Source organism: Bactrocera latifrons, unplaced genomic scaffold (assembly GCF_001853355.1).
Source record: "Bactrocera latifrons isolate USDA-ARS-PBARC rearing strain unplaced genomic scaffold, ASM185335v1 scaffold_195, whole genome shotgun sequence".
NCBI lineage: Eukaryota > Metazoa > Arthropoda > Insecta > Diptera > Tephritidae > Bactrocera > Bactrocera latifrons.
Genome location: NW_017535463.1, coordinates 20,890 through 44,227, shown reverse-complemented (window position 1 = coordinate 44,227; position 23,338 = coordinate 20,890). Strand labels below are relative to the sequence as shown.

The 23,338-nt window shown below is 34.7% G+C and overlaps 4 protein-coding genes across 16 annotated transcripts; 1 reads left to right on the top strand and 3 right to left on the bottom strand.

Annotated features, from left to right (window-relative positions):
* Positions 1 to 11: 11 nt before the first annotated feature.
* LOC108967685 (inhibitor of Bruton tyrosine kinase) lies at positions 12 to 4,741 on the bottom strand. 2 transcript variants are annotated; one of them, XM_018931267.1, is made up of 12 exons: positions 4,339 to 4,741; positions 4,210 to 4,278; positions 3,960 to 4,150; positions 3,777 to 3,880; positions 3,666 to 3,707; positions 3,233 to 3,600; positions 3,050 to 3,177; positions 2,840 to 2,983; positions 2,138 to 2,745; positions 1,930 to 2,053; positions 1,169 to 1,871; positions 12 to 1,047 (listed from the first exon to the last, which is right to left on the bottom strand). In XM_018931267.1, the coding sequence occupies exons 1-12, from the start codon at positions 4,525 to 4,527 to the stop codon at positions 133 to 135; spliced, it is 3,585 nt and encodes a 1,194-aa protein (XP_018786812.1). In that variant the 5' UTR covers positions 4,528 to 4,741; the 3' UTR covers positions 12 to 132. The 2 variants fall into 2 exon arrangements, with proteins under 2 accessions (XP_018786812.1, XP_018786811.1); XM_018931266.1 differs by having other exon boundaries at positions 3,666 to 3,880; positions 4,339 to 4,527.
* A 679-nt stretch (positions 4,742 to 5,420) lies between these two features.
* Positions 5,421 to 16,596, bottom strand: LOC108967689 (epidermal growth factor receptor substrate 15-like 1). 11 transcript variants are annotated; one of them, XM_018931272.1, is made up of 15 exons: positions 16,344 to 16,596; positions 16,113 to 16,196; positions 15,848 to 15,969; positions 15,461 to 15,697; positions 14,484 to 15,265; positions 14,179 to 14,350; positions 13,965 to 14,114; positions 13,808 to 13,897; positions 13,405 to 13,467; positions 12,942 to 13,139; positions 12,407 to 12,865; positions 12,148 to 12,339; positions 10,985 to 11,083; positions 7,291 to 7,801; positions 5,421 to 7,151 (listed from the first exon to the last, which is right to left on the bottom strand). In XM_018931272.1, exons 3-15 carry the CDS (start codon positions 15,911 to 15,913, stop codon positions 6,028 to 6,030), a joined length of 4,143 nt encoding a protein of 1,380 aa, XP_018786817.1. In that variant the 5' UTR covers positions 15,914 to 15,969; positions 16,113 to 16,196; positions 16,344 to 16,596; the 3' UTR covers positions 5,421 to 6,027. The 11 variants fall into 11 exon arrangements, with proteins under 11 accessions (XP_018786817.1, XP_018786818.1, XP_018786823.1 ...); XM_018931273.1 differs by having other exon boundaries at positions 16,113 to 16,172; XM_018931278.1 differs by having other exon boundaries at positions 12,148 to 12,336; positions 15,848 to 16,274.
* A 548-nt stretch (positions 16,597 to 17,144) lies between these two features.
* Positions 17,145 to 22,249, top strand: LOC108967698 (histone-lysine N-methyltransferase eggless). The gene is made up of 14 exons (XM_018931290.1): positions 17,145 to 18,507; positions 18,560 to 18,695; positions 18,755 to 19,056; positions 19,118 to 19,376; positions 19,438 to 19,561; positions 19,623 to 20,004; positions 20,062 to 20,313; positions 20,376 to 20,882; positions 20,949 to 21,091; positions 21,161 to 21,338; positions 21,396 to 21,512; positions 21,576 to 21,769; positions 21,829 to 21,913; positions 21,974 to 22,249. The coding sequence occupies exons 1-14, from the start codon at positions 17,221 to 17,223 to the stop codon at positions 22,178 to 22,180; spliced, it is 4,173 nt and encodes a 1,390-aa protein (XP_018786835.1). The 5' UTR covers positions 17,145 to 17,220; the 3' UTR covers positions 22,181 to 22,249.
* LOC108967699 (E3 SUMO-protein ligase NSE2-like) lies at positions 22,242 to 23,270 on the bottom strand. Of its 2 annotated transcripts, none has more exons than XM_018931291.1 (3): positions 22,969 to 23,270; positions 22,492 to 22,921; positions 22,242 to 22,432 (listed from the first exon to the last, which is right to left on the bottom strand). In XM_018931291.1, the coding sequence occupies exons 1-3, from the start codon at positions 23,054 to 23,056 to the stop codon at positions 22,300 to 22,302; spliced, it is 651 nt and encodes a 216-aa protein (XP_018786836.1). In that variant the 5' UTR covers positions 23,057 to 23,270; the 3' UTR covers positions 22,242 to 22,299. The 2 variants fall into 2 exon arrangements, with proteins under 2 accessions (XP_018786836.1, XP_018786837.1); XM_018931292.1 differs by having other exon boundaries at positions 22,492 to 22,909; positions 22,969 to 23,266.
* Positions 23,271 to 23,338: the final 68 nt, after the last annotated feature.

Sequence of the window (23,338 nt, the reverse complement as noted above, 5' to 3'; positions counted from 1 at the left end):
TAGCTTCAATAGCAAAGCTAATAAAAATTCTACTAACCAATATAAATATATACATACATATATACATATATAATTATGTATATGTAAATGTTTGCGGCATTCTTCGGCAAATTTCTATGTTCCTTTGCCTGTTTAATGGCGTTGCCAGACGGCAAAATTCATGGTTGAAGGCAGTGACTTTCTTTCGATTGTTATTTCCTCATCCGTTACATTATCAACATTGTAAAACTCGCGTAACTCAGCTATTGCCTGTTCTTCTATTTGCGTCAGTACCAGCGACTTGTTGCGCATGCGTTCATAGTAATCGCGTTGCTTTCGTTCATCGGCTACAATTCGTGAAAAACTATTGTCAGCATTACTCGGATTGCCTCGCATCATATTCGCAAACGAGCTCGGATCGGCAATACTGCCTGTGGGCGGGGAAAGTGAGTATGCGCTTGGGGAAGCCTGTGCGACTACACCCCAAGCATTTRGCGGTGTTACTGGTACRTTAACTGGTTTGCTTTCCGGCGTTGCCGACGTTGCCGACGTTCGCCAAGAAGTCGTTGATTCCGAAGAGAGTCGCTTGCGTTGTTTCTGCGAGAGCTTTTCACGTGACGGTGGTGTTGTAAAGTCAGCCARATTTAAGCTGTACCCCTTATTAGGTGTCATTGTAGGCAGGTCCTCGCTTAAAGACTTTTCAGGAGTTTTTGCGGCAGCACTCTCACCATTAATTTTTGTTACAGAAACGTATTCAAGTTTTGGTGTCTCTTCCGCTTTCAAAATCTCATTAAGTTTAGGTGAATGCTCGACTGGTTGACGTTTCTTTTGATCCTTCTTATCAGCCACCTTCATCCATGTTCGTGCTTCGGCTTGTAGTTTTTCCGCCATCTCTGAAGCTTCTTTGGTCACCTTGGATTGGRTCTCTTGCGCTTCTTTCATATTTTTTTCATTCACATTTATTGTCTCCAGCATGGAGGATATGGCTTCAAGTTCATATTGACGCTTGGCATTCATGTTATTTTTGCTTTCCTTCGACTTTTGTTTGCCCGACTTATTTAAAGCTTCCTAAATAATATAAATAGTAACTTAATAAATGATTTATTCTGTTATGTGTMACTTATAAATTAAGTTGTAGCTTTTCTTGAGAACTTAAGAAGCTTCTTCGTTTTTATAATACAATACTCACAWCGTCTTCATCCATACGATATGTTAGATCGATTCGAAAATCGTCCACAAAACTCAATAACAATTCATCATCCGCCGCATCCGAATCTGGCGTTATCATACGATAGTCAAATACATCCTTAAACATTTTCCGATAATGTTCATTTATATACCTAAGCGCATCGGGTTCACACACATCCAAACTTTTATAGTTCAATACTCGTGCTAAATTCTGGCAAATGAACTCCAAACAGCCCTCCTTCAAAATGTCACAATTATACATGCACGCAAAATCCAAAAATTCTCCACATTTTCGTATGGTTATCTTGTCCAATATTAACGTCTCGCACACCTTACGCAAACTTTCAATAAAGAATTGATCACAGTATACAAYCATATTGAACAAAAATGTTTCGGAGAAGTTCTGCTTGCGAAAGTTCTCCACGTCCGAGCTGTACAAGAACTCTATAATAGGGCGCATGTACTCCGGTGGTATAGTGCTCAAATTGACTGTGCTTTGCTCAGCCCATGTGTGTGTGAACATCATGTTGAAGTATTCAAGGCGGGCAACTAGAATGCATTTGTGCGCTGGTAGGACAACGTCGCCGCCGCAAATGATGCGCACATCATAAAGTTCTGGAAAATCACCATGGTAAAGGCGATTGAAACGATATTTTGATTTATCCGCTATTTGCGGTAAATAGAATGGAGACTTCTGTGTAAAACTGTAAAAAAAAAACATGTTTTATTATTTTGGACCAAATTATGTGATTAACAAAGAACCTTTGCAAAAAATTTGCCAAACTTTGTATTTTGAATTTCTCAACGAATTGCAAAAACAACTTGCAAATATCGATACGTTCAGTTGGACAGTCCGGACCTAAGCTGTGTTGAATATTGTCTAGGTCTACGGTAAGAGAACGACAACAGTTAAAAACATTAAAATGATGCCGTTATTGAAGTAAAAGCAAAATATAGCATATTATCTCACCATCTTCATTTGGAAATTGATTTGTGTAGATATGTTTTAGCATCAATTCGAACATCTTGCCAGTCATTAGTTTGAAATTTAAGTAGATATGTTCATCTTCATAAGACTGGAGTATGTCACGCAAGCCAGGCGCACGAGCGTACAAAATAAATTTGTGAGCAGCATACGTTTCACTATCCACATGAAACACTACGTCATGCACAGCATCGAATTCATCCACTTCATTGTACAATTTCTTGAAATTGTATTCTTCATGTCTTAAATTGGGTAATTTGAAATATTTTAAATGTGATTCCTGTAAAACAGCAAACGACGTGAAATCATCATCACAGAATATATCGACGGCTCGATCAACACTTGGATAGCGCTGCAGCTCAATGCGTATCATGTGCTCTTTACAGATTTCTGTTCGATTCTGATCACAGCTGCTCCATATATTGCCTGTTGATGAGGGATGCTTTTGAGTATCGGTTCTGGTCATGTAAGTCGGTATTGGCACCTGCTGACATTTGCCTTTATATACATCACCTTGCGATAGTATGAACACTTGGTTAGCTTTGTAAAAGATTTTGTCGATTTGCGAGATTCGTAGTTGCGAAAAACTACATCTAGATGGTATTCACAAATAATAAGGGCGTTACAGTGTGTTGTACTGAATTTTTTTTTTTTTTTTTTTTTCTTTTTAAGTATATTTGTACAAACCTGTAAAATTGCTGAGTAATTTCATACCAAAGAAAAATAACATTTGTTTGCGTAAGCATAAGCAGTTTCAAAGCTGTGGCAGTACCTTTACCAGACTTAACAACGTCGCCACCAACAACGGAAATACTTTTCAAGGCTTCGAAACTACAAAAAAAATTAAGAAGAGATTGTTAAAGCCTAATGTATATAAAAATATCTAAAAAATCTTACTTCGGCGGCTTAATTGTACGCATTTTGCATTTGAAATATAATAAAATATTCGTATCCTTAGTATAAACTACAGTTGCTGAGTTATTCGCTTCAACAAAATCAATATTAGTTTTTGATGGTAATTTCATCTGAAAATAATTAAAATATGATTAAAAACTTTAGCTTTAAATTATTGGTATTTACTTGTTTTGGTAAGGGTACAGTTTTCACATCAGTGTCAATACCCATTTGGCCGTGATTTGTGCCCCATGTATAAATACATTGTTCTGAGTATGCGATTGAGTGAAAATCTCTGGCAATTACACGCAACAGACCAGATACATTTAGATCGCGTAATGTTACTACTTCTCGAAAAACTGCTAATTTATCGCCTGCATCACGAACTCCCAATTGTTTATCCTCGTTTAAGCCACAAGCAAATACGGCAGAATTATCTGTTAGCAATAATGAATGCTTTCGAGATGCGCTTATGCATATTATATGTTCCCCATAACTCTTTTTTGGAATCTTCACCTTTTTAGGGGTAGCTAGGCTATGCTCACCTCCAACTCCTGTGTTGGTATAAAGCAATTTTTAATTAAAATAAAAACTCACATATACCAGAATAGACATGCACCTAAACGTCCGCCCTCTCCATGACCCACCGAATAAAGTATTCCTTTTTTATCCAAAAATAAACTGTGATAAGCACCGAGAGCAACATTATCAATTGATATGTGTTCCTTACGAAAGAAGTCAACCGACTGTGGGGTATTGGTGGATTCAGAATTTCCTGTTCCCAAATTATAATTTTTGTTTGTACCCCAAACTAAAATTTCGTTACTACTTTGGCTGAAATGGAAAAATATACAAAAMTTTTAATATCTGTAAGTTTCAAAAGCAACACATATATTCATATGTTAATACTTACACCGATGCAAATATAGGAAAATCACGGGGCCGACAAACGTTTTGTAAAGCACAACGAGTATCATCATCCAAAAGCTCTAGACTAGCACCATAGCGCAACAGAAGAACGGCACAATCAATGCAGCCGTAATAGATCGCACGATGTAGTGCACTACTTCCAGATTCAAAATCACGACTATTTATAATGGCCCCCTTAATATTCAAAATATACTTTCGGCACAAACATATATCAAAAAAAATATCAAACATACATGATTAAGCAACCACTCGAGTATAGCATAACGATTAACGGATGCAGCCAAGTGCACTGCAGAKCGTCCCTAGAAGATTAATTTACCATCAGTAAAATAAAATATCCTTAACTTAATATTTGGAATTACCAAATCATCCACTATATCCATGTAGTTTGCGCAAGTTTTTGCAATGTATGCTCCAAGGTGCTCATCGTCAATTGAACGTTTGGTCAATGCTGCAGTTATTTTATTTCCATGCTCAACATGACGACATTTACGAGTACAATCATATTCATAGTTTTTAGATGTAAATGCTGATATTTTGGCTGTCGCCATGTCCAATTCCTTTTTATTGTATTCAGACAAGTTGCAGACAAATCCAATAGTACAAAACCTTCCCCGACACCTCTGAAAAACACACTGTATGGTTTCGCAACAAATCTWATTTTCGGCAGTATGTGTTTTCGCGTTTATTGGCAATATTTTAAAAAATAATTTCACAATTTTGCTAAAATTAAAATGTTGACGATTTGCAAAATTTTCAGCTGGGTATCGGCAATAGAGTTTCCAACATTTTTGTGATTACGCTGGCAACAGGGTGACTGCGATATCTGTAAACTACGAGATTGGATAGCAATGTAWCCGTTGATTTAGGTCCATAATTTTACTAAATAATAATGGTTTTATATTTTTTGCAATGGTAAAAATAATTTTTTATTGCTTTATTCAAATAAAATCATGAGTTTGAGAATCGCAATTTTTAAAATAATAGTGTCACCCTTTAAAAAAAAATTATTTGTTAGCAAATCAGCTGATCTGAATAAAAAAAACAGGTTCAAACTATTGACGCCAATTTTGAATACCCTTGTTTTAGTTCCGGTTTAAATTTTTTGAAATTATTAAATATTTAATCATATACGTGATCAAGTACATGTCCTTGTATGCACAACTTTTTATATCTCCACGATATTTAGCATGGATTATTGTCCAAGGCAACGATTAATACCGAAAAAAATTGTTCAGATCRAACTACTATAGAATATAGCTGCMATACAAACTAATACCCTTTTATGATATAGGCAAACAACCTGTGAAAGGTATTATTATCATAAATTTTAAACATCTGGTGTCAGTATGTATAATCATGCTTCGCATTTTATTATAAATATTCATGTAAATGATAAGTTTTTCGTATAGCTAAACAAAAATAATTTATAAAGTAAATAATACAAAATTTAAAGKATGGAATTTTCAGATAATTTTTGGTTGGTAATCAAATTATGCGTATTAAAGATTGTAAGAAATGAATTTTTAAATCTATAAACTATTTGTATCACATTGCTTCCTTATTTTTTGCAAATATTTAGGATTGTACAAATATAATGTGATGTGCGTRGTGTGAAAACAAATGCTGCATAGATCCAAAAATCCGAATTACAATTTTTATACGCATAAAAAATATTTTCCAAAGACAAATTTTACAAAACTAGTCATATGATTAGCAACACAAATACAATTCTATGCAAAATAAGGTGGTTTAAGAGGTATTTTTAAGTATAAAATAATTATTCATGATGTAAATAAAAGTATGAGTACAAAATCTGAGCAAAACCGATCATAAATGACATATAAATAAGGTTTTTTTTTATCASCAATGAGTGAATCGTTGAACGGGCAATGCCCATATTCCTAGTTATGTCTAATTTCCATTTTATTATGGCGAACTATATTACTACTTTTACAATATATTTATAACAGCGGAATATATATAGTTATAAATACATCGAAATTAATAATAATTATACAAAGTGGTATGTGGAGATTTAATATCAATTCTTAATTTTCCAGCATACTGCGTTTAAGTGCCTCCTGCAAATCCATCTCGAATGTATCTGCTTTGGAGTAGTCGGCAGCGAATTTCTCTGCAACTTTGTCGCCATTTTCCCCAGCTGCGCCAACCACAGCAAGGGCTACATCTGGATTTGACACTTTACTTAGAGTTGTGAAATTTTGTACTTTCGTTAATGAGGTAGCTCCTAATGTATGTTTAGGAAACGCCGAAAAAGATTGTATCTCTTCATTATCTGTTAAATTTTTTGAGTTGTTTAAAGAAGTATCAAAATCGTTTGTAAAATTAAGACTGTTGTTGAGGTCATCGAATTTTCCGAAACTATCGTCTTTAGTATTAGCATTATTTACCAGCGTAGTTGTCACCTTGACATCAAAGTTGGCATTTGCCTTATTGTCTTTTATCTTAAAAAAATCATCTTCGAATGTATTGTCATTGAAGTCATCAAACACTTTAGATGATTTAGTAATGGCCGAATTTCCTTTAGGATCTACAAAGGCTGAATCACTACGCTTGGAAGTGCTAAAGGCATCAAATGCATCTGAATTTGTCTTGCTATCACCAAARGGATCGAAAATGTTCGTGTTTAACTTGCCAGTTAGAGTACTTGTCTTCACATCACGATTAGAATTGTTATCAAAATTATCATTAAATGCGTCGAAGAAAGAATCATTTGTCTTGGGTTTGGGCTCTTGTAAGTTGCTGCTTTTGAATGCAGACTCCAGTTCCCCCACAGTGGACAGCGCAACTGTCGCTTTCGGTTTCGTAGCGCCAAATGTATCAAAATTGGCAAAGTCATCAAATAAACCACCACCATCGCCACTAGCTTCACCGCCCCCCAATGCATGTGGAATAGGTGTAACACTATCCGATTTCTTACTTGAGCTACTAATACTACTCTGACCCCCACTGCCAAAACCTATACCTGTTAAGCCGCCCGATGTTGAAGACTGTTGTGAAGGTACAGGACTAGGATTCAAATTGAATGCATCRAACTGGTCAAGAAAATCAGCGCTTAACGGAGTTGCAGATTTATTGCTAACTACAAATCCTTGAGTATTGGTGCTGTTTGCCGTAAAACCAATAGATGTAGTCTTGGCCTTATCATCGCCTAAAAGAAAAATGTTTGAAATCGTAAAATCATCAAACTCACAAGGCAAACTCACACGCAAGTAAAATATTGTATTTAAATAAAAGTTAATAACTAAATTACTGTTATGTCCAAAAAATATAACAAATTTATATATCACCTGAGAAGTCGTCCTTGAAAATCTTTTCCGGATCCGTATCTATATCTTCATCATCTGCGAATGGGTCTTTAATACTAAAGGGATCCTCATAACGATAGTCCTTGAAGGGATCATCTGAAAAATCTGTCGGACCACTAATAATAGAKGCTCGGCTTTCTCGCACATTCTCCACGGAAGCATCTGCTATTGTTTCGCTCGATTTATTCACGAACAACGACGTTACAGCGGACGCCTGCTGCAGCGGTGTGATGGAACGCGTTAAGTTATCATTTATAGACGAGGACATTGTAGATGAGTTGTTGGAATTGTTTGCGATTGCCGTTAATGTAGACACTGACGTAGATGGTGATGAGCTTGATACCGATGCGAATGTAGTGGTGGTGACTGGTGTAATCTTTGTAATTATGGGCATGTCGAATGAGCTACTGCTTTTGCTGTTTGTACTGTTATATGACACAAGTGCAGATGTTAATTGTGGAGGGAATGCTATAGGCGGTGGAATGCTCGAGACCTGTAGCCATATTTAAATTTGATAAACAAGTTGATGTTCAGTTGCCATTGTGTATGCGTGTGGACGAGCGCGGGTGCATTCGAGAAGATGAAATGCCAAATAAAAGAAATAAAAGAAACAAACCCAATTCAAAACAAAGAAATAATAAATTCAATCAAATTATACATTTGTTTAAAAAGGTGCGTACAAATTTACATTACAAAATTATAAGTTTGCAAATAATTCAAAGTGCATTCAAAATAAACTATATTATACAGACATATAATACATACAAATATAAATAATTTAATAAATAGAAGCAAAAAACATAAAAGTTTAGTTAATACTCCAAAACCACCACATATGCATTTATTTGTGTATTTACTTACTTGTGGACAGGCCTACTACTCAAGTCATTTTTATTACTATTCGAATTTTTAATGATTACTGAAATGTAAAGTAATGCCTATACTCTTTAAAAAGTCAAGCTCGTTGTTCAAATTTTCTGTTTGAATAAGACGAAACAGGAGAATCGGAACTTTGCATAAATTACTTTTATTTTGTCAATATTTGGAAATGGTATCATCAATTTCAGTTTTATGCCATTGTAATAGTCATAAGCTATTTCTTTTGATAATTTCATTTTTTTTTTTAGATTTTATATATTTATGTAGGCATTTCATTATTATTTACTATTTTTTATATGCGGCTATAGTTCGTTTTGTAACATACAATACAATACAATAATAAGTAATGAACGCCTTCAACGTCTAGATAAATCCTTGCTTACACACTCAAGGTATAGTGCAGATGCAATGAAAATTTCTGTGTGCTCCTCCATGTGTGACCAATGTGATTTAAGGATATACATACAWATAGACTTATTTGAATATTTAACATTAACGAATATGTGAAATATTTATTGAATGTCTTCAGTATTTGTGTTAGTTTGTACAGTTTTATTGAAAACATGAGTATATACAAAAAAAAAACATTTTGGAGAAGATGCAGAGTTCAGGGCTATGAACATCTGCATTATTTCTGCAGAAAATTAAATTTTCGAGAATCGTTCATATACATACGTATTCATACTTCATCTATATAATTATATACCACTTGAATAAGAAAATCTTCTTGGAAAATAAAATAAWTAAATGAAGTATGGCTGTGAACACATAACAATTAAGTGGTCTTTGCACAGTTGACAGAGTGAAATAGTACCGTTTAACTATTGACAGCCATCCATAAGGGTAGCTTTTTATTTGTGAAATGCGGAGTTACTATTATTTATTTTATAGTGAATTAGAAAGACACCACTTAATGAAATCAGTTTCCAAATTCAAAACTGGAAAAAAACTTAAGGCGGATAAAAATTCAATTCCGAAAAAATTTTCTTGAATTGAGAGCCAACTACGAGTCACAGCATGTGTCAAAATAAACATCATACCTGGCTTTTATCACTCTTAGATTTATCAGGCACAAAAATTATATATAAAAGACTCGCTTGGCAAAATTGTATGTTAATACAAGTAGAACTTAATTGAATTAGTAATGGCAACAGTTGTGATTTCACTTTATATGTTTTGTATCATCTTAAAATCATTTTGGTAACGATATAATTACTTTTTTGTATTTTAAGTAACAGTTTATGTGTATATTTTTGATGATATACTTGTAGTAATGAATGAGGATTCAGAATGTTTATAGTTATTGTTTCGATTCGATATTTTATGTAGTATAATAATTTTCACAATACTAGTATTTAACGTTTAAAGTTAAGTAGTTAAAATCATACTAATTATTTAACTGTTAATTTTCAATTTATTAACGAACAATGAACATGATAAATATTTGTATAACCATCTACTGAAGCATTTCTCTAAAATAAAACATAATACGTAAATAAGGAAAGCATTTTAGTCGTTAGTCTGATTATGCTATTATTTAATCAAAATTAGTTCAATCAACAAATAAGTGTATATTTTGAAGTAACTTTAAAAAATTTCATAGCTCTTCATGGCATAGTGAGCCTGGAATGTTTGATTTTCTTGACTATTTTGACATCCTTACTTGTCTTCAGTACATGGTTAGAGAAAGTGTTTTCCATCATATTGATAAACACATATGCATAGTCAACTCTTTAGTAATTAGTCGGCATAAGATTGCTAAAAAATATGTATAGATCCTTGCATTTCAAACGAAGCTTTGTTTTTTTCACAATGAATAGCAGTAGTATGTTTGGTTAGGTACGTGAACGAGTGTAATATGTTAAGTATTAGTGGGAATATGATAATATTGAATTATATTTTTATTATTCATTTCATAATACAATTTACCTATAATTGTTTTGGAATTTTTCGATTTTATGCATTTTTTATAATTTATWTTTAAATTAACTAAGAATATTAACGACTCTTTATCTTATATGTCTCATTCATTTCCTTCATTTTCTAAGTAGATATATGGATTCATGGGTATGTATTCGTATGTCATGGTTTATGTTTTTTGTCTTCTTTGTTTTAATAAGAAAAAACACTTATAGTTAAATAACTTTTACTTAATATTTATATAAACGTGATTGATAATATGATGTTCACTGGAAATAGAGTTTCAGAAAATGGAAGCGCACTGTTAGTTTTATCGGCAAGTTGAACACAATGGTGGAAAAACTGACTACAAAAATTAACTAGGAAAGCTGGCAAGTAAACAGCTTGGCACTATTTAAATCAATATAAAAACTAAGAACTTTGCAAGCGAAAAATCAAATAAAAAAAAACGATGACTTCAACTTTGGAAGGGGTTTGTAGTAACACCTGTGCGTAAATAWTTATGTAATAAAACTGTTTCTGAATAATGGAAAAATATTTAACAGTTATGGTTTGTGAATTTAATACTGATTTATACAAGCTATGTATAAGTGAAAATAATTGATAAATTACCTTTTGTTGTATTAACTCAAAACAATACTTCAAATTTTATTGGTTAGCGAATGTTGTTGTAAACAAAAAATTAATCATAACAAAATCAACTACTTAAGATAAAAAATAATAATTTTGATAAATATTAAATAAAACATGGTGTTATTAATGTTAGGTCTAAGAACAAATAGTGTGACTCGGGGATTATGTCTAGGGAATATGTTAGTGCCAGTGTGGCATGCATGCATTACCAACGATCCCAACGTACTGTAAAATTGTTACCAACCTTATTGTCGAAATCTGCAAAGTCAGCAAAACCACCACCTCCGCCGGATGTATTAGAACCGAATGCGTCGGAAGCTGGTTGAACAGGCCGTGCAGGTCCCTATAACAGAAAGTACACAGCTTTAATAAAATAAGTAGACAACATTTCTTTAAATAAGAGAAAAAAAAGAGAGATTCTCAAATAAAAAAAAAATCCATACAACTTGATTTGGATGGTGAGACTATAGCCTTGTCTAAAAAAAAAATAGACGAGGATTGCACCGCGACCTTTTGTCCATTGTGCCCTTGGCTTGACCAATAATTTATACCAAATTTCGTGAAAATATTTTAACAATTAAAAAAGTTGTCCACACAAGAACGTGATGCTGATCTTTTAGTTTGTACGCGGCGGCGTCCCCACAAACCTGCAGCTTCTTGGGGATAAAAGGACAGGTGCAAGATTTCACATGAATACCTCAAGGCTGAGGAACTAGTTCGCCTTTATTCAGACGGACTAACGGGCATAGCTAAATCGACTCAGTTCATCGCGCTCATCATTAATATAATACTAGTGGATCCGGGTCACGCGTTGCTGTGGTATACACTTTGTACTATTATTCATATAATAAACTATTCAATACAGTGAAAATTTTGTTTACGAATAAAGGCGAWAAAGTTTTTCTCGGAATAAGAATCCAAGAGATGAGGGATATTGAATATGTTCATACTAATAAATTTCATTTGATAAAATAAASAAGTTATGGCTGCCTTCTGGTTACCAGCCTTTCTGTCCAGTTAATAGAGTTTTTCGCTTAATAGAGCGTCCATTTAATAGTTTTTTTTTATTATTTATGAATGGTTTTTACTATCCTATCGTCTAAGCTGACTCGAACTGCACACAGCGTGCTAAATTTTGCTAAAATCGGTTCAGTAGTTTAGGAGTCCAAGGCGGACAAACAATGTGACACGTAATTTTTATATATAAATATTATATATTTTATACGATTTCCAACGTTTTCTGCTGGGTGTTTGAAATTACATGGGAAGGTTAATTTATCGCGTTCATAATTTCAAACAGGTTTTGACACATAATAAGTTAAATGCATATGCATATGTGTGAAAATTCGAATAATTAAGCAACATTTTTATCGTATCTGCTAACATTTACAATTTCGTTTAACTCACCTGCATTGGGCGTGGTGGTGCTGGACGCGGAGGTGGCACCTTCGATTTCTTTGGTGGCAAAGCTGGACTTGGCGACTCAGGCCTCGGTGGTGGTCCAGATTTTTGGGCATTTGGGCTTAACACTTGACCCTGTCCGGTAGGTGCATGTAACGCAGCAAATGGATCACTTCCGAAGTCATCTTTACCCGGCTGCTATAATGTTAACAAATAAGCTATTATATAAGCATAAATTTTAACTAGCATTAACCGTCTAAGGTACCTCAGGCGTTATTGCATTACTAGGTTTATTTGCGAAAGCATCTCCGCCGAAGGGATCCTTTGCTGGTTGACTGAAGCCGCTATTGCTACCAAAACCATCGAATCCGCTTTCACCAAATCCACTTGTAGCCGTAAAGCTGTCATCAAATCCACTGCGACCAATAGTTGCACTGCCGCTATTTGCTGTGAAAGGATCATTGCCAAAGCCATTACTGGCGAATCCGTTTGTAGTTTTCGTTGCTGATTCTACAGTACTATTTTCCCCAAATGGATCGTCCGCTTTTGGCTCCTCTATTTTCTTTTCAAGTATTTGGCGCGCTTCATTGAAGTCTGGTTCGATTTTTAATTGATACTCGGACACCAACTCTGCGTCTTGATTTGAGATGGCCGCACGACACATCAACAATGCATCAGTCATTTGACGTTGAGTTTCCAGTAATTGTGTTACCATCGAGCGTACCTGTGGTGAGAGCAAAAGCAATACGTATACAAGCTTAGGCATTTTAAATAAMTATTTTACAATTATACATTCTTACCGAACTTATTTGTAATTGGGTATTTTGTAAATGTTGTGTTAGCTTCTGCAGCTCTCGATTATTTTGATCATACTCCTTTTGCAACGCAGACTCCTCGTCTTTTAATTTTTGCAACTCAGAGCGCTTTGCATTTAGTTCACCCTCTTGCTCGTTTATGGTTTCCTCTTGTTTTTGACATTGATCACGTATTTTTGTCACCTAAAATGAAATGAAATATCTTACATTTTGAGTTGAGACGTTAAAAAGCTAACTACACGTATACTTGTTTCCAATTTACAATTTACATATTTTTTGTACTCCAATTATAGTGTGCAATGCGAACAAGCACTAAAGTCAATTATAATATTTGGCAATGTTTTTTTTTTTTTGTGATTAGGTAATGTATGACTAATTGTAAGGCAACAACACGAAATAAACGAAACAATAACGAAACAAATCATAGCAAAATCATAATAAAACAAACCTGCACTCTTAACTGAGCTATATCTAAAGTCATGTTTTTTAGTACCGTTTGGCGGTCAATGCTCTAATGAGTATGTTTTTTTTTTTTTTTGTTAATTTTGTCAACCGATTTCGAGCAATGATGCGAATTTTTGGAATTTTTTGTAGTAAAATTGGTTGGAGGGTACAAAGAAATGAGGAGCATAATGCAAGGCACACACGCACGTCGAAGAAGAATTAGAAATATATGTGCAGCAATTTTGAATGTTTTCACATATGAAAGAAATAAAAAAATAATAAATTCCAATTTAAATCATATTTATATATTGTAATTTGAATAAAATTTTTATAATTATTGACTACTCTTTTTTCGAGCAAGAAAGCTTAAAAGTTTAAATGCAGTAAATGAGAGACTCAGCATTTACCTGGGCTTTCAAGTCATCCAAACGTTTCTGTGCCTCACCACGTTGATTTTCCAACTGTTTTAATGTAGCTGACAATGTATCCAACTCGCTCTAAAAACATAAATTTTTTTTTCAATTTCAAAATTTGCTAATATACACGCATATATATATTGCTAACCTGTAGGCTACGAACTTCGCCCGATTTTATGCGTATATCTGCTTCTTTCTGTGCAATTTCTGTTTCCAAAGCACGGCGCTCCTTGGCAAGCTCTTCGATTTCCTTGGAGATCATTTCTAACTCAGGATTAGAATAAGTCGGTTTAGGTTCCTATTTACGAATTGTGTACGAGAAAATTATATAGGYTTAAAACAAATACGATAATGCGATTTACTTGAGGTTGCAAATCCACGCCAGATACGATGCTACGCATAGACGGTGGTACCATATTGGCTGTCAGTACTTGAGGTGGCTCAATGCCCTTCTGTTTACGCTCCACCATCCACATAGCCAAAGCGAATTGCTCAAGAGTTAATTTCCCTGACTGGTTTGTGTCACAAAGAGCCCTGTAAAAATATAATTATTGTATTATTGCCATAAAATGCCAGACGAAGCAGTAAGTTTATTTACCATGTATGAATTATGTTAATATTTATTACTAAAATAGTGAARCTTATTTTCATTTTGTTTTGTTCTCACCAAATATGCGCCAAACAATTCTGCGGTACGCCCGATTGTATGAACACATTCTTCACTTCAAGCCCCGATACAAGTCCATCCTTGTCTCGGTCTGAATCTCTGAATGTTATTTCAAAACGTTTCAATTCGGCTGGACTAACAACCCAATCAGCACTARCTGTTACGGAAGGTGGCGCGCCGATGGGTATTAGCGGATCGGTTGATATAAGCGGTTGTGATTGCACACCACTTGCACCGACAGGTGGAACACGTGTCATTGTTGGTATCGCAACAGGCAGCGGTGGTATAGCTGGTGGAGGTGCTATATCTTTGGGAAAGTTGGCCACAAAACCACCATCCCCAAATCCTTCACCACTTGGGGCACGTGGCATCGTTGCCGAATTGCTTGACACAAGTGGCGGTGCAGGCTTAGGCGGTGGACCTCCACCGGAATTAGGCTTGCGCAACTCTGGCGGTAGCACATCGGGTACAGTGCGTTTTTCCAATGTTTGATAAACAAGATGCATTGCCACGATAAATTCATGCTTATCCAGGTTACCATCTTTGTCCTGATCAGCTAAATCCCAAATTTTACCCAAAGTATCCATAGGCAGTTTCGAGTCCATGAGCACACCCTTGACTTTGTTGCCCGGCAACATTCCGTTAATGGGCTTTAGGGTCTCGAAAAGTTGCTCATATTTCAAACGATCTATGACACTAATAGACCAATCGCCACTTGTAGTACCTCCGCTAGCCACTGGAACTGTTTGTATGCGAGGTGGTAAAATTTTTGGGATATCACCCTGGTGAATGAAAGAGTAAGCAATCAGATTATATTTTTGTTCATTTTTCTATATATGCATTTCAATTATTTGATAAAAAAAAAATCAAATTAATAAAACGAAATAAATTTCATGGAATACATGCAGTTGTGTAATCTAAATTACATAGTATTGCAGTAATATATTTTACAAATTATTTAACAATATTGTACTTACAACTTTTGGTGGATTCGCTGTTTCCGTGTATATATTACTCATATTTATCACTTGACCAGCTTGAGCCAGTGACACTAGTTTTAATGCAACAAAGAAACCAGGTTTATCAAGAAACCCCTTTCCGTTAGGATCTGATAAATCCCATACTCGGCTAAGCACAACATCACTAAGACCAGATTTTTTTAAAAATTTCGCAGCCGTCATCGCTTCTATAGCACCAGAACCCTTTGGGTCAATCTACACATTCACGAAGTTCGAAAACAAGAATACAAACACAAATTAAACATTTAACACGACAAAAGTATAAGTAAAAATCAATAGGCGTATCCGCTGCACAGCGGTTGTACGCAACAGAACTAATTATTCCATGTCATCCCTCCTTCGTACCTGTTTGTAATATGCCTCATAAATGGCAGCGTGTTTGCCGCACAATTTCGCAAAATCTAAATTCATTATTTAAATCCAGTGTACTCTTTCTCAATCCAACACAACTTCAACGGCAAATTAATCTGTACTATGAAGATACGGTGATACTTCTGTTCATTCAAGAAGAAAACTTTTCCAAAATTCTCTTATCACAAAATCGATAAACAGAAAATTTCTGACAGTTGTAAATCGATTTTGTCTTAACACACATAACGCACTTATATACCTTAATACTTCTGTAGAGTTGCTTAAATGGTCTAATTTCAATTGGAACGCCACAAACAATCTAATTGGAATATTAATGTAGCAACTAAATATTTAAATAGCAAGAGAAATATAAACCTGAATAAAGCCTTAATACAATTTGCAAATGTTATTAATACGAGCACTATTGTCAATAAAAATTAAAGGAAAGTTATTCGTTCAATATATCCAGCTATTTTCAAAATTTTCTTACACATTAATCATAAACTAGTGTTGCAACTCTGACATCACACCTCTATTTTATCCTTCGTTGTTTTTTATATCAAGGTTTTAAGTTAATTCTACGCTTTTAACTTGAATTAATTGAATTCTTTCCTACAAATTTGAATTCCCACTTCTATAGAACTTTGCATTAACTTTACAATTGGTAGCATTCACTTTTTATTTCAGATTTAACAAATATATTTGATTCAATTACTTCACGACAACATTTTCCAATACATTTTCTAGAGATAGCAGCTTTCTGTCGCAAGTTGGGGTATTTCATTCGACATGATTTTTATATTATTTTATTGTTATCGAAATTATTGAGATGACATTACCATGTTTAAAATTCTTTGTTTATATTAAATTTAAACTTGGTTTCGTTAAAATTGTTGAAGTTTTTACAAATACAGAATTGTAAATTATTTTAACCATAAACAAAAACAGTCAAGTTCTAATAATTCAACTGCCTGTTTCGAGATTTGATAGGTATACAAAAATTTTAAATTTGGTTCTGTTCAATATGTTTTATATCACACAATTTATTCGGAATAATATATTTTTGGCATGAAAATTTAATAAAATATTAAATAAAATATATTTTCAAGTATTGTAATATATTGCATCTCTTTGCAGTAATATTAATTTAACTTTAGATTAAACTTTGAAAAAGTTAAGAATGTTGAGTAGAGCGCTAACCCCTTTTTTTGACTGTGTATATAATATATATATTTATCTGTGCTACAGAGAAGTGTGGCAACACTCCAATAACATTTGTTTATACCGCATTTTAGTWTTCCGCAAACCATTAATAAAAATAGAAAAATTCTACTAAAGTAAATTACACCAACTAAAAGACGTTAAAAATGTCTGAAGAACAAAAAACAGAGCATCTAGAATCCGAAATGGATGAAATTCAATTGGCAGATGTAACGGAAAACGAAATGGTTAATGAAGAAAATTGCAAAAATGTGAAAGCCGACGATATCATTCATAAAAATGACGAAAGGACATGTATTATTGAAGAAGTTAAACCTCTAAATGAAGGTGAACAAAGCAAAAACATAAATAAAATGGAAATCGCAGGAACAAGCGAACAATGTACTAAAAGTTCTGAGAAGGTCGAAGAAATGGAGGTAACCGTATTAACGGAGGAAACAGACATAGCATCAAAAAATAATGAAGTTGTTAGTATGAATAAAGAAATTAGGGTAGCTGATCATATAATTGGGCTTTCACCTTCTATAGAGACAAATGATATACAGTTAGAATTAGAAAAAGATTTACTAAGAAAATCGTCTGAACCCAAAACGGTTGACCAAATGGAACCTATGGAAATAAGCAGTCATAATTTACAAATTCCTGGAAGCGTTAGTGATGAAGGAAACGAAGATAGCCAAGAATCATTACCACTCGTAATTGACGAAAAACCATCTTCCCCTAATGAAACAAACACAGAAGAACCTTTAACTTCTCTCCAAGGTAGTAACTCTAATCCAAATGAGTCAAGTATAGATATCCGTAACAGTGAAACAAACAATGAAAATTTGGCGATTGATAAACTAGATCGCAACCAGTGTGCACCTGGAAATATCATTGAAATAGATGATGACAATGAAGAAGCAAAAACAGAGGAGGACCCAGATGTAGAAATAACTGAAACAAGGAGCGCTTCCTATATTCCAGTAATCGAAATAGATGATGATGATGAAGATGAAAATGAAAACTTAAATCGGTTAGAAGATAACACCCAGAAAGAGAAAGTAAATGATGAGGAATCCACCTCATCTACGACTACAAAAACCGCTGCTGCTTTATCTCACGAAAATAGTGTCAACAGTATAAATAGAGATCACGTTGAAGAGAGCACAATTACAGATAACACAAAGGATTCATCTGTTAAAGAATCGGTTACGGAACCAGATTTATTAATGGAAACTGCAGTACCACCACAGACACGCGAGTCCGATGATATGGAACATATTGAAATATTCTACAACCAGGACTGTATCAATCACGATTGTGCCCGGAAGCACAAGCAATTTTTCTTAGTACCCCAATTCGCTTTAAGCCACTATAAAGTAAAGAAGAGACGTAGCCAAAAGCAGTACATTTGTCTAGAATGTTATGACTGTGCTCTTGACACTTATGAGGTAAGTATAAATGTTTTTGTAAAAATATAATTTACACAAAAATATTTTCTAGGAATACTGCGGTTTATTGAAAGCTAAACAACCTTTACTTTTAAAAAATATTAATGTCCAAGGTCCTGAGTTTGTGGAAATCACAGATAGCAGCGACGATGATGACGAAACGTCTACAACGCAACAAATTCAGACGGGTATATATATATATTTATATGTTTATAATGAAATTCCTGCTGATTACTATGTTTTTTAGTGAAAGGATCATTTACTTCAGCGAATTTAGATCTAATAGAGGCTGAATTGGAAAGCTCGATTAAAAATGTACTTGAAAAATTGGAAATACAAAATCAGTTAACTTGGTCAAAGACAATTTTAGAGACCCGTGCCCGTAGACTGGAAGAGGAGTCGAAGCTAAATGATGAGTTATTGCGATCACTACAACGGAAGGCTGACCAAATGTACAGTTCACTTTACCAATGTCCGAAAATAAGATTACGACAGTTCCAACCATTGGATTTGAACACTAACTTACCCTATTCATTCCCTGAAGTCACAGTAAGTTGTATTATTTCGACTAATCTTTCTGACTAATCGTAATAATTATCACATTTCTTAGCCTTGTCCCCCAGTTGGAGAAATTTTACGGCCACCTATCGAAATTAATCAAATTTATTATGCAGTGAAGAATAAGGCAATAGCTAGTTGGGTGCCCTGTAAGGTCTTTGAGCAAGTAGAATCTAGCTCGCTTTTAGGTTCGAACTCAAAGGTGCCGAATTATAAAGTGAAGTTTTTAAAGCTGCAATATCAAATGATGAAAACTGTGTCGGCGAAACATTTGGCCTACTACGACCCTCCCAAATTCCGTCTTCCCATCGGTAAATATTACCCTATAATATTTTACGATATTTGTTGTACATCAGAATACATTTCCTTAAGGTTCACGTGTAATTGCTTACTTCGATGCCACTTCTTTGTCGCGAGGTAAAGAAAAGATGATGATACAGAGTGCTTTTTACCCAGGAATTATTGCAGAACCTTTGAAACCGAACAACAAATATCGGTATTTCAAATTAAAATTCTTAGTTTTTTTTTTTTTATATTGCTGTTTACATAACTTTTAGGTATTTAATATTCTATGATGACGGTTACACCCAGTATGTTTCGCACAAAGATGTTCGCTTGGTGTGCAACGTTTCCGATCATGTTTGGGAGGACGTACATCCTGCATCTCGAGAATTTATACAAAAATACCTAACACAATACTCCATCAACCGGCCAATGGTACAGACTCAGAAAGGGCAAAGTATGACCACGGAATCAAATGGCAAATGGATTTATGCGCGAGTTGTAGATATTGATTGCAGCTTAATACAAATGCAATTCGAGGGGCCAAAAAGTCATACGGAGTGGATTTATAGAGGATCGCTGCGTTTGGGACCAGTTTTTAAGGAGTACCAGAAAACTTTACAAAAGGACACACTACCTTTACCACGACTGGCCAGGGTAAAATATAACTATGTGCACCACTTTGTCAATTGATTGTTATATTTTTTTCATTAGCGCACTGAACCATTTATTCGTTACACCGCCGATGAGGAAGCAACTACCGCGCAACAGGAGCAAGTAAAGGAGCGTGAACGTGAACGTGTGTCGTCCACTGAGCCACGGGCAGTTGCTAAAAAGAGCGTGAGCCGCTTATCAACAGATTCGGCAACAGCAAGTAGCGCGCAAGCGCATACGTCATTACCCACAGTGCGTCACTTAAACAACTCTACTATTTATCTGGAAGATGAAAACAAGCCAAAAGGAAAGGTATGATGCTCTTTTGTATTTTTGGCGTAATTGTATTCTAAGGATATTCTTTTTATTTTTAGGTTGTCTACTATACTGCTAAACGAGATTTGCCACCATTAACATATCGCGTTCATAAATGCTCTTCATCATGTTTATTTAAAATTCCGCATAATCTCAGCGCCTACAGTCCACTGTCTAAACCGTTGCTCTCTGGTTGGGAAAGACCGATACTGCGCTTAAAGAACAAAAAAATAGTGGCATACCGTGGACCGTGTGGAAAAATTATGCGCAATATGGAGGAAGTGCGTCGTTACCTTCGTGTAACAGATAACACACTAAACGTTGATAATTTTGACTTCCATCATGAGACCAGTTGTTTGGCGGAATATGTAATCGAATCAGCTATTGTACAAAAACGGGATATTTCAGGCGGCCAAGAAAAAATGGCGATACCCTTAGTCAACTATTATGACAATACATTGCCACCGGAATGTAAATACGCTGCACAACGTATACCAACAGATGGTGTAAATCTCAATCTTGACCCAGGATTTTTGGTTGGTTGTGACTGCGAAGGAGACTGTTCGGTAGTTAGCCAAAATAATTTGTCTGTAATTCCAAATATATTTGTTGAAAACCAATTTTCCTTCTAGGATAAAGAAAAGTGTTCATGTTGGCAACTCACTTATGCAGGCGCTAAGTATGGAAACCCAAATACACCAATGGCAGAAATCGGTTATCAATATAAGCGTTTATATGAGCACGTTCCGACAGGAATTTATGAATGTAACTCAAGGTCAGTTTTCTCAATTGTTTGTATCCATGCATGTTAAAAATTACCGTTATTAATAAAAATTATATTTAGGTGTAAATGCAAAGCGAATTGCTTAAATCGTGTAGCACAGCAGAATTTAGCTATGAAACTTCAAGTATTTAAAACATCAAATCGTGGATGGGGATTGCGTTGCATAAACGATGTGCCCAGAGGCAGCTTTGTTTGCATATACGCTGGTCACTTGCTAACCGAAGCAAAAGCAAATGAAGTAAGAGTCTACATATAGAAATTATTAGAAATGTTTGTTTAAAATTTGTGTCGTTAGGGTGGGTTAGATGCCGGCGACGAATATTTCGCAGAATTAGATTACATAGAAGTAGCGGAGCAAATAAAGGAAGGATACGAATCAGACGTTGAACCCCCGGAGATTGAGGAAGAGGAGGTTTGGATATAAAAATTATGTTTGTTCATTAAATGAGACTATTTTGTATGCACATATAATTAGGATACATATGCACCAGATCCGGAAGATGATGATGAGTTCACACCAAGTAAGTCCTTCTTAACACGCGCCAAAAATAAGGCACAGAAACTGACACGTAGCAGTTCCACACAAAACACCGACGAAGACTCGCAGGAACGTCAAGTAATTAATTTTAATCCTAACGCGGATATGAATGAAGACTCCACACGAGAATCGTAAGATCATAGTTTTAAATAGTCTATGAATTGTAGAATTTCCATAACATTTTTTTTAGATCTATACGAGGCCTATTTGGAAAAGATGAGGCGTGTTATGTAATGGACGCAAAAACCATAGGAAATCTTGGACGCTATTTTAATGTAATTTCGATTTCGTTCAACCTATGCTAAACACTTCATGACATTGTCCTTTAATTGCAGCACTCGTGTTCCCCCAATCTCTTCGTACAAAATGTTTTTGTTGATACCCATGACTTGCGTTTCCCTTGGGTAGCATTCTTTTCCTCAACTAATATTCGGGCTGGTACGGAACTGACTTGGAATTATAATTATGAAGTCGGCGTAGTGCCCGGAAAAGTACTATATTGTCAATGTGGTGCACCAAATTGTCGCCTACGTCTTCTATAAATAAAAATGTATCATTTAAGTTTAAACTTTGCTTATCTGAGAAATAAAAAAACGACATGCGAAACATTTAAAAAATTTGCTTAATATATTTTGCATTGATCACCAAAACGTAAAGTAAATCAAACATCGGTATCAGAATCGTTGTGGTTTTCACGCTCAGCTATACGTTGTAGATGTAATTTTAGTGCATTGTCTGTCTTTAAATGTGCCATATTAATATACTGTTTGTTCCCACAGCCAGCAACAGGACAACTGAAAAAAAGGTTAGTTTATATACATATTTTGAACCATAAGCAAATTATATTTAATACCGAAGTGTTGGTTTAATTTGTATTGCGTCCTGTATACTGCTCCTTTCATAGATATGCCCACAAATTGTATTTTTTACAGGATCTACCATTCGCTTTTTTGTTATGGGATCATTTATGTTTACTTGCATGTCCATTTCTATTAAAGCCCCGTCTCTTTTTGTGGTTGGCGGCAAAGTATCGCCTCTTGCACTTCTAGATATGTCCTCCAAACGATCAGAGAAAGCTTTATATTCTCGAGTTTTTTTAGCTTGAAATTTTTTACCAGCACGACCTATTGTTCCATGAAAGGCGGATTCAAAATCCGCAATGGTACGTTCCTCCATAGCTACTTTCAAGGTGTCTTCATTACGAATGGCGTCTTCTCTAATTTGACWTAATTGTTCCATCAGTTGCAAATATTTACTTTTATCTTTTTCCTCTGCAAAATAAACTTATTATATTCAATGCGTATTTTTTGCAATTAAACAACTTAAATACCATTATCCCCATAAGATTCAGCTAATTCATAAGTTTCCAAAAGGCATTGTTCAGCCTTTTCCAGTTCAGATTGAAGAAAGTCACTCATTTTATTTTTTTATGAATTTATTAAAAGTTTAGTCAAATTTATTTTAACAAGATCTTAAATTCAAATCGCGCAAATACAAAATAATAACTTGAGGACCTTTTCAACTGTCTACAAGGTCTATAAATTTTATAGTAAGCAATAAATTGCGAAACTTTCATAGCATGTATGTACAACCTTGGAAGCCAACGTCGGTTAAGTCACCAGTCCAACAACGCTATTTAAAAATGTATGTTTGTGGTTCAATGATAGACAATTTTAACCAAAAATTTTGTGTACGTGATC